The sequence below is a fragment of the Anabas testudineus genome, chromosome 1, assembly GCF_900324465.2.
Source record: "Anabas testudineus chromosome 1, fAnaTes1.2, whole genome shotgun sequence".
In the NCBI taxonomy this organism is placed as follows: Eukaryota; Metazoa; Chordata; class Actinopteri; order Anabantiformes; family Anabantidae; genus Anabas; species Anabas testudineus.
This window is the reverse complement of record NC_046610.1, coordinates 1,359,629-1,372,519: the sequence shown is the minus strand read 5'-3', so window position 1 is coordinate 1,372,519 and position 12,891 is coordinate 1,359,629. Positions and strand designations below refer to the sequence as shown.

Here is a 12,891-nt window from a genome sequence, read left to right as displayed (position 1 = left end):
GCCGGCTTTCCCACCTTCAAACATCTGTTTGTTTCAGATGCAGCAGCTGACGCCTTCCCACCAACAAAACCACAGTCAGTAACAGCACGGACACACTTGGTAACAGCTCATCAAAGACCGACACAATAACATAACATTAACAAAGATGCTTTGAAATCCTACATCGAACAGAATCTAATGATTCACAAATCTCAAAAACTCATATTTTACTCAGAACAGAAAAAAGAAAAGTTTTTAGGATCAAATGAGGTCATTTTGAAATTGATGGAAGAAAAGTAGGTGGTACTAACATGAAGAACTGAAAGAACAGTTCAGACAGACACAGAGCTGGACAGAGGTTCACTAACATCCACAAACAAATTCAGTAAAATGTTGCTCAATATAAAATTGCAAAGACTTTTAATAAGTCATTATAAAAGTTTATAATATTATCAGATAATATTCAGAAATCTCTGTGCACACGTGACATGGCTGAAACACTAAGGGTGGATTGGTGATTGGCATCACTGCACTGACTCAGGAAAACTCCCTGAGCACAGTTTGCTGTCCCATCCAAAAATGAATGTTTCTGAAAATGAGCTTCATAGTAAGAGTCTGGGTGCTGAACTGGTCTGACTGCAGTCCAGAACCTTCTGTAAACCTCTGAAGCATCTTCAAATGCAAAATACGACAAAGAGAGGGACAACAACTCTCATGGCCGTGTCAAACCTCATTTGAGATGTTTTGCAAAATGACCTTCATTTTTCAATAGTGTTTTCTCTGTTTAAACATCAAATAGCTTCATCAAATCAAATCATGTCATGTATTTGTGCAGCCGCAGTGTTGATCTGATCTAATTTGACATTATGCACAGTTTTATGAGGGCCCATAACACAAGGGTCAGAATAATTAATGATTAACATCTCTTTTCACTTCTTTCACTTTTGACTTTCTCTTCTCTGTGTGTCACACATTATTTTCTGCCTTCAGCCAGAGGTGAGTAGGTTTAATATCATTTTAACTTTCTGTATTCTCTTCGGACATGTTTTTACTCTCAGTAAACTCTACTCAGTGTGAAAACTGAGAATGCTTGACGTATTCCACTGCTCATTTTTGGGGGTTTTACACAGGATGTTGCTGAGCTACCCGTCAGTCATGAGTTTCAAACAGGCTTTATGTCTGTGAGTCTGTTCAAGCCGTGCTGTCATTATATTTTGCAGCTTAATTAACTGACACATTTCTTCTGTTGACATTTTACACAATCACCCATTTGGCTAAAAAACTGAGCAGCACACCTGACTTTTTACACAACTTATTTGTTTTACATGTTTTTATTAATCAAAATTTTTTTCATAGACTTTTTGTGAAGAAATCAGCAAAACAAGCTCAGAACATAGATACATAGAGAGTAGTACGATAGTTACTGTACTGTTTGTTCTGTAATGAAATCCAGGCCACAGCCATAAACTGCATCTAGTTGTTTCAAAGTCCACAGTTCGTGCTGCTGTCTAATAAAAATCTAAATCCGATCTCAGATAAGATAAAAGTCTTCTTGTTATAGTGTGGCAGTTGTTTGTTACCTCCAGTAATAATTCTGTTATGGCTCCTGTCCTGGTCTGGATGATTACAGTAAACCTTGTCTGTGCTATTGTCTCAGTTCACGTGGAACTTTTTACAACTTTCTGACCTTTATTTTCATAGTACCTTTATGTACAGTATCACATACATCATTCAGCCACAACATTAAAACCACTCACAGGCGAAGTAAATAACATTCTTCTTGTCACAGTGAGACTCATCAGTGCTTTGGGATGTATTAGGAACCATATTATTATTATATCAGTTCTTCAAGTTGATGTGTGGGAAGCAGGAAAAATGGGCACAGTAAAACGAGTTATGTCCTGTAAAATACGACTTTATAGTTTGATTATAGCAGCCAAATTAAAAATACATACGTTTAACTGTACAATAATATCTGGGTCAACGACACACAGGACCGGAGTTCGACTTCATGTGAAGTTAAGGAACATGGATAAAGATAGTAAAGATTCAACAGACACACATGAAAGGGTTCAGCTTTTTAGTACAGTTTGATGAAAACCTACATCTGTCTTAATTTGTAAAGTCTGTTGGTGGACCGTGTTAGCTGTACCAAGCAGAATTAGGATGCAGTTAATGTCAGTTTATTCTACTAAATGATTAATGATTGATGAACGTCTGTTTTCATGTTCGTTCTGTCCAACCTTTGACTTTCGTTTCCTGGTGTGTTGCAGATTCTTTTCTACCTCAATATCAAAGGTAAATGTATTTTAATTTCACACTTTCGCTGCAGATTTCTGTATTTTCTAGTGTAATAAAACAGACTGAGACACTCAGCTCTTTAGGTTTTCAACAGAAACTGAGCTTTACGGGTAATGCTAACTAAATGGAGCTGGACAATTAATCCAAACTTTTGAAGCTGTGGAAACAACTTCATTTCAGCTGTGCTCTCTGCTGCCGGTGTGTCTGACAGTTTTGTTCCTCCGTCTACACCTCTTGAAGGTTTTATAACTGTAGCTCTTACTCTTACTCAGCTGCCCAATCAGAGTATAGAAGATGTCTCTGTGTTTGTGCTGGATCTGTCTTCAGCTCTGTGATCGTGCTACTGAAGTTAATGTGCTTCTTCTAGTGCACTCACAGCAGAAGTTATATACACGATTATGTGACTATGTTAATGTATACCGTAGGTCAGTTCCAACACAATAGTGTTCAGTATATACTGTGAATACATGGTAAGGTGTATAATGCGGATTTTGATTATTATTTGATCTGAATTGAATTATGCATGAACATTGACATAAAGGTTTTCCCAAGGACACGTGCTGCAGTTTGTATCGTCCTGTATATTATATTTGCTGCACTACTTACGTGTATGTATTCATGTTTTATGTCTCATCCTCATTAGTTTCCTCCTAGAAACCTCTAGTTGTCATGTGACTGAGAGAAATGACAAACATGGTGATGACTCTGACAGCATGTTGTTGTGTTTGAGTAAAGGTCTGCGTTCTGCTATGATTCAGTGTGAGGAAGCAGAGGAGGGAGTCTCCCCTTCTAAAACAGATGAGAACCAGGCCAAAGCTTTGAGGTGAGATGAGGATCTAGAACTCTTAGTGATGAATCAGTCTCCACCACCATCATTCATAGTCAAACATCTGTGTTGTGTTGAAGCCCAGAGAAGCAGCAGAGACCAGACCCTCCTGAACCTGCAACCAGCTGCGTCTCTGACAAGAGTCACCGATCCATGGATCCACCATTTGTGTTTAAAGGACAACATTTTTCAGAGACTGAGTAAGTCAACATTATTCCAACTACAGAAAATGTTCCCTTAACACAGAATCATGTTTAGTTCCAACTTGAAGAACAGTCTTCAGTCTGCAATCTTTGGTCTTATCACAAAACTGGTTTAATCAGGACACTAGAAGTGGAAGACTAACCTGGTGCAGAGACCACGCACTGCTCAAGTTATAATTATTATAATTAGTAGTAGTGACAGGTCAATTGTGGATTTGTTCTCTATGTCAGAACCCCGCACTCAAACCTCTACCACCATTGTTATTCACAAAGATCTGTGTGTCCTGTTAAAGCCCAGAACAGCAGCCTAGACCAGACTATCCTGAACCTGAACCCAGCTGTGTGTCTATAAAGAGTCACCGATCCATGGATCCACCATTTGTGTTTAAAGGACAGCTTCCTACAGAGATTGAGTAAGTAAACACATTTTCTTGCAAGGGAGTAGGAGCCCATCCCAGCTGTCAGTCGGAAAAGCCTGGTACATAGAGAGGGTGTCTGCCTCTTGATGTTCTACGAACGGGCTAACAAGCAGACCCAGTTGCAGAGTGAGAGTTCCCACAAAAGACTTAACAGATATGATCATGGTAAATGCAGAACAGACGTAATGTAATAAAAAAAGGGACGAACAAAAAAACTCAAAAGGAGGAAAAAACTAATGAACACTGCAAAAGGCAGGAAACTAGAAACGTACTAAATTAATTAACAAACAAGAAACACGCAGTAAATGGAATACAAAAGAAAATCACAGCAAAAGCAGGAACAAATAAACACTGGAAACAGACTACAAAGCTAAAGCTACTTCTAACAAACAAGCTAACTGTACTAACAAGACTTACAAACTGTGGAGATGAAAGCTAGAGTCGGGGAAAAGGTGAATGGAGGAAGCAGGGAAAAAACAAGGTTGACAGTCGACACACTAGCAAATGACAAACACCCAGACATGGACTTAAATACAAAACACACTAATGAGTAACACAACACACCTGCTGCCACTCGAACCAGCCAAGACATGTCCCTGGAAGTGAGGAAACATACAAAACAGGAAAACAAAAATACAGAGACTTCCGGGGACACTGCTTCAGCTGGTCGGAGGAGGGAATTCGCAACACTCAAACCTGAACTGGGGGCTGGACCCACAGGATGGTTTCATAGATAAATATAGTTGGATATCATCTGCGTAACAATGGAAATTTATAGAGTGTTTCCTAATAATATTGCTTAAGGGGAACATATGGAGTTAAAATAATTGGCCCAAGCACAGAACCCTGTGGAACTCCGTTGCTAACTTTGATGTGCATGGAAGACTCATCATTAACGTGTACAAACTGAAATCTATCCGATAGATACAATTTAAACCACTCTAGTGCTGTTCCTTTGATTCCAATGACATGTTCCAGTCTGTGTAATAAAATGTTGTGATCTATAGTGTCGAATGCAGCACTAAGATCTAACAAGACGAGTATGGAGAGTAGTCCATTGTCTGATGCTAATAGAAAATAGAAGATTAGTAACCTTTACCAGTGCTGTTTCTGTTCTATGATGTACTCTAATCCTGACTAGAAATCGTCCTATAAATCACTCCTGTGCAGGTGCTAACATGATTGCTTTGAAGCTACTATTTTTAAGGATTTTAGAGATAAAGGGCAGATTGCATATTGGTCTATGATTGGATAAAATCCCAAGTGTAGGATTTTTGAGTAGAGGTTTGACTACAGCAACCTTAAAAGCCTGTGGTACTAAGCCTGTAAGTAAAGATAGCTGTAAATATTGCTTAAACTTAAACTACAGCATTGCAGTGGAACCACAATTTCAGACAATGGCAAAGAAGATCATTTAGTTTGATGTAATGTGCGCGCTAACTACAAACAAACATCTATATTTGATCTTGATGTAAATATGCATGCTTAAAACATTTTCTTATCATACCCCAGTCAAAATTTCCAATGATTCCATATAACAAAATGTGAACTCAAGTAGTCTAAATATGCCTAAATATGCTGCTCCTGGCAATAACATCTAGGATTTCTGAGACTTAGCATCCTAAAAACAGCGAGCCAACTGTAATAATCCTACAAAACTTTGGTTACTTCAATGCAAAGTTAAATCTGTGTGGCAGTTTAAACATCAACCAATTATTGGATTATTACTACTTGTTAACTGAACAAATAGCAACAGCACAGTCCTTTGACCACCTCAGCCATGGTGTTTGGTTCCATGGATATTGTTCAACTACATTTAGCTTTTATCCAAAGCAACATACAAGTAGGGTACAATGGTAGGCAGGGTAAGCATGAGGAGGTCTTGCCTAAGGACCCCTACTGGTGGTAGGCCACGGCTGGGATTTGAACCCCAGTCTCCAACATGGGAGGTGGTGATGTTACCACTACACTAACAGCCATCAACTAGAATTATTCTGGACCAGCACCAGTCTTTGTTGCCTGATTTCAGCATAACTAAGCCCCTTTCCATGACCGGTGGCCAACTGAAGAGGCATCTCTCTCTTTTGCAAAATAACAAAGGGGGATTGTTTGAAGTGTGCCAACCCCCAGATTATTTCATGCTGGTTTTCTGGAAGTTAAAAAGAACAACTTGGTTTCTCTATAAAAACTTTCTGTGACCCATGAGGTACTTATTGACAAGTTAATGATGCCAACACATTTCTTTAGACATTATAATATATGTTCTCTCCACAGAGTTCAGCAAAGGTCAGAGGTTCCCACTGGTCAGACTTTCCAAAGCACTCAAGACCTGGACTCCATATTCATGGTGTGTAAATGTTGAACAACCATGTTTCCATTTCAAATAAAATTAAACATTGTTTGAAATTTAAGGTTTCATTTGTTCACAGCTTCTGGAGGAAAACATTGTCATGTTTGTGAAGAATGAGCTGAAGAGGTTCCAGATGTTTCTTAGTTCAAATTTCCCAAAAGGTTTTGAGAGACAGAGTGAAGATAAGAAAACTGAGGATGAAGAGCAGAGCAGGAGCAGCAGAGAGTCATTTTTGAAGGTCACATTGTACTTCCTGAGAAAACTGAAACAGGAGGAACTGGCTGAGTGCCTGCAGAGCAGTAAGATGTCTTACTTACTGACTTTTCCCACATTTTAACCATCATCCAGTCAGTGTTGTTATTTTTTCTCTTATTTCAGGAAATGTTGTTGCTGTTTGTCAACGTCAACTCAAGTCTAATATAAAGAAGAAGTTCCAGTGTGTATTTGAGGGGGTCATTAAAGCAGGAAACTCCTGTCCTCTGAACCAGATCTACACAGAGCTCTACATCACAGAGGGAGAGACAGTAGTCAGTGATGAACACGAGATCAGACAGATTGAAGCAGCATCCAGGAAACCAGGCAGACCAGAAACAACCATAAGGTGTCAAGACATATTTAGAATGTCACCTGGAAGAGAGCAACCAATCAGAACCGTGATGACAAAGGGAGTGGCTGGCATTGGGAAAACAGTCTTAACACAGAAGTTCACTCTGGACTGGGCTGAAGACAAAGCCAACCAGGACATACAGTTCACATTTCCATTGACCTTCAGAGAGCTGAATGTGCTGAAAGAGAAAAAGTTCAGCTTGGTGGGACTTGTTCATCATTTCTTTACTGAAACCAAAGGAATCTGCAGGTTTGAAGAGTTCCAGGTTGTGTTCATCTTGGACGGTCTGGATGAGTGTCGACTTCCTCTGGACTTCCACAACAACCAGATCCTGACTGATGTGACAGAGTCCACCTCAGTGGATGTGCTGCTGACAAACCTGATCAGGGGGAACCTGCTTCCCTCTGCTCGCCTCTGGATAACGACAAGGCGTGCAGCAGCCAATCAGATCCCTCCTGGGTGTCTTGACATGGTGACAGAGGTCAGAGGGTTCACTGACCTACAGAAGGAGGAGTACTTCAGGAAGAGGTTCAGAGATGTGGAGCAGGCCAGAAGAATCATCTCCCACATCAAGACATCACGAAGCCTCCACATCATGTGTCACATCCCAGTCTTCTGCTGGATCACTGCTACAGTTCTGGAGGATGTGTTGAAAACCAGAGAGGGAGGAGAGCTGCCCAACACCCTGACTGAGATGTACATCCACTTCCTGGTGGTTCAGTCCAAGATGAAGAACATCAAGTATGATGGAGGAGCTGGGACAGATCCACACTGGAATAAAAAGAACAGGAAGATGATTAAGTCTCTGGGAAAACTGGCTTTTGAGCAGCTGCAGAAAGGAAAACTGATCTTCTATGAATCCGACCTGACAGAGTGTGGCATAGATATCAGAGCAGCCTCAGTGTACTCAGGAGTGTTCACACAGATCTTTAAAGAGGAGAGAGGACTGTACCAGGACAAGGTGTTCTGCTTCGTCCACCTGAGTGTTCAGGAGTTTCTGGCTGCTCTTCATGTCCATCTGACCTTCATGAACTCTGGAGTCAATCTGCTGTCTGAAGAACAGTCAACCTCCCAGATGTCTAAAGTATCCAGAAGACAATTCAGACGAGTAGATTTCTACCATAGTGCTGTGAACAAGACCTTACAGAGTCCAAATGGGCACCTGGACCTGTTCCTTCGCTTTCTCCTTGGTCTTTCAACTCAAACCAATCAGTCTTTCCTTTGTCGCTCATATACTCGCACAGGAAGTAGCTCACAGACAAATCAGGAAACAGCTGAGTACATCAAGATAAAGATCAGTGAGAATCTATCTCCAGACAGGAGTATAAACCTCTTCAACTGTCTGAATGAGCTGAGGGATCACACTCTAGAAGAAGAAATCCAAAGGTACCTGAGATCAGGAAGTCTCTCCACAGACCAACTGTCTCCTGCTCAGTGGTCAGCTCTGGTCTTCATCTTACTGTCATCAGAAAAAGATCTGGACGTGTTTGACCTGAAGAAATACTCTGCTTCAGAGGAGGCTCTTCTGAGGCTGCTGCCAGTGGTCAAAGCATCAAACAAAGCTGTGTATGTCCACAGATAAGTGAAAATATGTTTTAGTTATTAAATAGAATTTAGTCAAATAACTGATTACTGATTGGTCTAATTGAAAAATTTATCTTTTTTTTTTTGGTGAGCTAAGTACATTTGTGTACATAATTTTTTAAGTCATGTCATTCACTTTTTAAAGTAGGCAACCTACTGAATCCAGAAACTGTCAGTGTCAAGTGTCTTCATCACATCACTCTCCTTCAGGCTGAGTGGCTGTAAACTGTCAAAGAGAAGCTGTGAAGCTCTGTCATCAGTTCTCTGCTCCCAGTCCTGTAGTCTAAAAAAACTGGACCTGAGCAACAATGACCTGCAGGATTCTGGAGTAAAGCTGCTGTCTGCTGGTCTGACGAGTCCAAACTGTAGACTGGAAACTCTCAGGTCAGATCACACTTTTGTGAACTACTGTGTTGTATCTCAAATATTACTACTTTATAGACCCTTTTATGGATCATGTTTTCATTTCATTATATAAAGTAAATACATTTTCTTCCCTATGATTTATAGAGTGGGTTTTAATATGACGGTCCTTATTTGGATCGTCATATTTAAACTTGAAAAAATCTGAATTCTTTTTTCTGTAAAGTTTGCTCAAACAAAACTCTCTTAACAACAAATCTGTCATAAATGACTTGTTTCAAACTTTACTACATTTTCAATAGAAGGTGAATATCAGGGCATCAGGGCTGCTGCATGCTTCTTGTGGAAGAAACCACCACTTCCTTTTGTACCATCTTCCAAAAAACACCATTAATAAGTAAAATAACTCATGTTTATGAAGAACAAAATGATAGAACCCAACACACATTCAGTACAACACAGAGAAACTGTAAAGGTCCAACATAGAACTGTTACATTTTGACAAGTCAGTATAGTGGCATTAAATGACAGTTAGTGTAGTGTGTAAGGAACACATACATTTACTAGTATTCTAGAAGTATCATATCTAACTACTGTATACATATAAACATTCTTGAATGAATGAATACAAAGAGAAAATCCTCTTTTTTAAAATGATTTTCAGGTTCCATCAAACCAGACTCACTACAAAATGCTGCAAGGACTTCTCATCAGTCCTCAGCTCCCAATTCTGTAGTCTGAGAGAGCTAGACCTGAGTAACAATGACCTGCCGGATTCAGGGGTGAAGCTGCTGTTTGCTGCAATGAAGAATCCACACTGTAAACTGGAGACTCTCCGGTCAGCTCACACTTTGTTGATCTTGTACAACTGTCTTTTAATTGAGACATGAAGTTTTGAGTGGTTTAGTTTTTGCATTGAACACTAGAAATGGGTGAGCCTCCAGATTTTGAGACTGTTCTTCTAGTTTTGTTAGTTTAGTTATACTTGATAACACCAGGAATTAAAGCAATCACCCGTTCTTAGCATACTACCACAGGTCAGCTGACACTTTACAAAGAGATGCAGCTATGAGGGGCTATGTGAGACCACAAATAGACCAAATGGAACGAAAGCTATGGAGACTGAGCTCTTAGGGTTGCAGAAAGAACATAGTATCTTGTAGTCACACAGTGAATGCTTAACTCATAAGAACCCAGACCCATTTCTACTGAAAAGAAAATAATGTGGTATATGAAACAAACCAAATATGGTTAAATAAATATGAAACACATTTCTTAAAGTGTTGGTTAGGATCAAGAGGAGCATACTACCCTAATTACACCTGGATAAAACACATACTCCACTTGGTAAAGCTAAACTGTCCAACACAACAAGTGCCCCAGACTCCATGTTACATGCTACGCTGCCAGTGTGAGGATTTTGGTTTAAGTGGACCCAATTAAATTGGTATTGTCAACTGGGGAGTACTGGGTGAGGGAAGGTTTTTAAAGGGAGGGTAACAAGACACAGGTGGGAACAAAGAGGGATGATTAGGGAAAAAGGAAAGCTGGAAAGTGAGGACAGGAAATAAATCATAGGGAAGGAAGTGAGGAGCAGAATCATGACAGAACGTCAAAAATAAAGTGTCACTGTGGGTTCTAATGGGCCAAGACCCTTTTACTAAATTCTTATTAGCATTATATTACACTAGCTAGCTATTGTGTCTACTAAAGACAGTTGCCACTGCAGTCGACAGTATCAACCTAAGAATGAGAAATTTGGTGAATGCTACAAATTCTCTTAAAATAACATGAAATATACAAATCTATTGTTCTTGCATAAGTCCCACTGAATTTATTTTATGTTTATTTTTCTTAATTTTTGTCAGGTTGCATCAAACCAGACTCACCTCAAAATGCTGCAAGGACATCTCAAAAGTTTTCAGTTTCCAGTCCTGTAGTCTGAGAGAGCTGGACCTGAGTAACAATGACCTGCAGGATTCAGGAGTTAAGATGCTCTCTGCTGAACTGGGGAATCCACACTGTGGACTGAAGACTCTCAGGTCAGATCACACTGTGAGATGTTGTTAATACACTAAGACTAAAAATAAGTTGATGAGAAACAAAATTAAAACTGTAATGTTTTTAACAGTGAACACAGAAGATATGTCAGTGTTTGACATCATCACAAACTCTCTTACAGGCTGAGTAGCTGTAATCTGTCAGAAAGAAGCTGTGAAGCTCTGTCTTCAGTTCTCAACTCCCAGTCCTCTAGATTACGAGATCTAGACCTCAGTAACAACGACCTGCAGGATTCAGGAATTAAGCTTCTGTCGGATGGACTGAGAAGCCTGCACTGTCAACTGGAAGCTCTCAGGTCAGGACGACCACGAATTATTTGTTTTTTGTTATTTGTTTTAATTAGTGTTTTTACATATTGTGATAGGTCTCAACATATGTATGACTTTACTCGAATCACATAACACAGACGTGTGTGTGTGTGTGTGTGTGTGTGTGTGTGTGTGTGTGTGTGTGTGTGTGTGTGTGTGTGTGTTCAGGCTGTCAGGCTGTCTGATCACAGAGGAAGGCTGTGCTTCTCTGGCCTCAGCTCTGGGATCCAACCCCTTTCATCTCAGGGAACTGGACCTGAGCTACAATTATCCAGGAGACTCAGGAATTAAACTGCTGTCTGCTGGACTGAAGGATCCACAATGGAGACTGGACACTTTAAGGTATGGACAGACAACAGGTGCTTCTCACTGCTTGTGGGCAGTCTCGTGACTATTTGTAGTCAGTAGCAACAGTGAGAAGAAGTCTTTGTTTATTTGTTGAACACAATGTGAAAAAGTGAAATAAATAAAACAGCAGGTTCGACTTGTGTGGACACAAATGTATTAGGTGCACATGTACATCTGTAGAGAGTCCATCTTGACCCTTTTGAAGTGGGGAGGTGATGAAATGTTTGTCTTGTCGGTGAATCTGAATGTATTGAAGCTTCTGAAGACTCCTACTGACTAGATTCTTTGTCCAGGGTGGAACATGGTGGAGAGCAAAGGCTGAAACCTGGTCTGAAGAAGTGTAAGTCTGTATTTATGTTGATGAACAAACAACTGTGTTTTTTAAAGTTAGATCACAAACTGCTGCTTCACTGTGTCTCTTTATCAGATGCCTGTGAATTAACACTGGACACAGACACAGCAAACACAAGCCTCAAACTATCTGACAAACAAGTGACAGCGGTGACAAAGAAACAGTCGTATCCTGATCATCCAGAGAGGTTTAACTACTGGCCTCAGCTGCTGTGTAGTACTGGTCTGACTGGTCGCTGTTACTGGGAGGTCGAGTGGAGTGGAAGAGTTAACATATCAGTGAATTACAGGGGAATCAAAAGGAAAGGAGAGAATGATGACTGCTGGTTTGGACGGAACAATCAGTCCTGGAGTCTGGTCTGCTCTGACGTCGATGGTTATTTTGTTTTGCACAACAAGAGAAGAACAAACCTCCCGATTTCCTCTGACTCTCACAGAGTAGCAGTGTATGGGGACTGTCCTGCTGGGACTCTGTCCTTCTACAGTGTCTCCTCTGATGAACTGATCCACCTCCACACCTTCAACACCACATTCACTGAACCTCTTTACCCTGGGTTTGGGTTTGGCTTCGGGTGGCATGGTTCTTCAGTGTCTCTGTGTTCCCTTTAGGAGATAAACACTAAAATCTATTCAACTTTATTCTTGTGTCCTTTTTTATTTCATGATGGCAGCCATTGTGTTGCATTAATTTGTTAGAAGACTGTTTGTTTGATTATGGAGACTAGGAGACAGTGGCACTGAGACAAATACACACTCTGAACAACAAACTGGGAAATATTAAAGAGCTATTCAAATGAATTGTGGCACCTGTGTATTTATATTAAAAAGATGTCATGGCTTCAGTCTGACTTTCAGGTGGATGGTCCTTTATTTTGAAATCCTGAGCTGTTCACCATCCTGTATTTACATCACATCACTTACTAGTGAGGTCGCGCCTGGACACCCCTACTGGACGTAGGCCACAGCCGGTCGATATAAGAAGCTTCTCCAAATCTCTAACACACACACACACACACACACACACACACACACACACACACACAGAAGCATCAGACATGAATTCTACTTTCACAAATTTCTCAGTTTTTAATTTAGACAAGGTCAAAGGTGATAATTCTACATTATGTTTATTATCGAGGTCATAGTGAGTGGTGAGGTTGTACTGCAGTGTATTATAATAGGAGGTGTTTC

At 40.3% G+C, this 12,891-nt stretch overlaps 1 protein-coding gene across 1 annotated transcript; it reads left to right on the top strand.

Annotated features, from left to right (window-relative positions):
- The first annotated feature begins 950 nt into the window (after positions 1-950).
- On the top strand, positions 951-12,480 carry LOC113161304 (NACHT, LRR and PYD domains-containing protein 3-like). The gene is made up of 15 exons (XM_026358813.1): positions 951-975; positions 2,253-2,277; positions 3,016-3,103; positions 3,187-3,306; positions 3,603-3,722; positions 6,003-6,075; positions 6,158-6,377; positions 6,457-8,251; positions 8,480-8,653; positions 9,297-9,470; positions 10,501-10,674; positions 10,815-10,988; positions 11,170-11,343; positions 11,643-11,689; positions 11,777-12,480. The coding sequence occupies exons 3-15, from the start codon at positions 3,030-3,032 to the stop codon at positions 12,307-12,309; spliced, it is 3,852 nt and encodes a 1,283-aa protein (XP_026214598.1). The 5' UTR covers positions 951-975; positions 2,253-2,277; positions 3,016-3,029; the 3' UTR covers positions 12,310-12,480.
- The last annotated feature ends 411 nt before the right edge of the window (positions 12,481-12,891 follow it).

What these genes read in the sequence shown, in the direction of transcription:
- LOC113161304 (XM_026358813.1), top strand. Translation starts at nt 3,030, where the DNA reads ATGATTCAGTGTGAGGAAGCAGAGGAGGGAGTCTCCCCTTCTAAAACA. An exon ending in ACCTGGACTCCATATTCATG is followed by an intron (nt 6,076 to 6,157) that starts GTGTGTAAATGT and finishes ATTTGTTCACAG; the next exon opens with CTTCTGGAGGAAAACATTGT. An exon ending in TGGAGACTGGACACTTTAAG is followed by an intron (nt 11,344 to 11,642) that starts GTATGGACAGAC and finishes TTCTTTGTCCAG; the next exon opens with GGTGGAACATGGTGGAGAGC.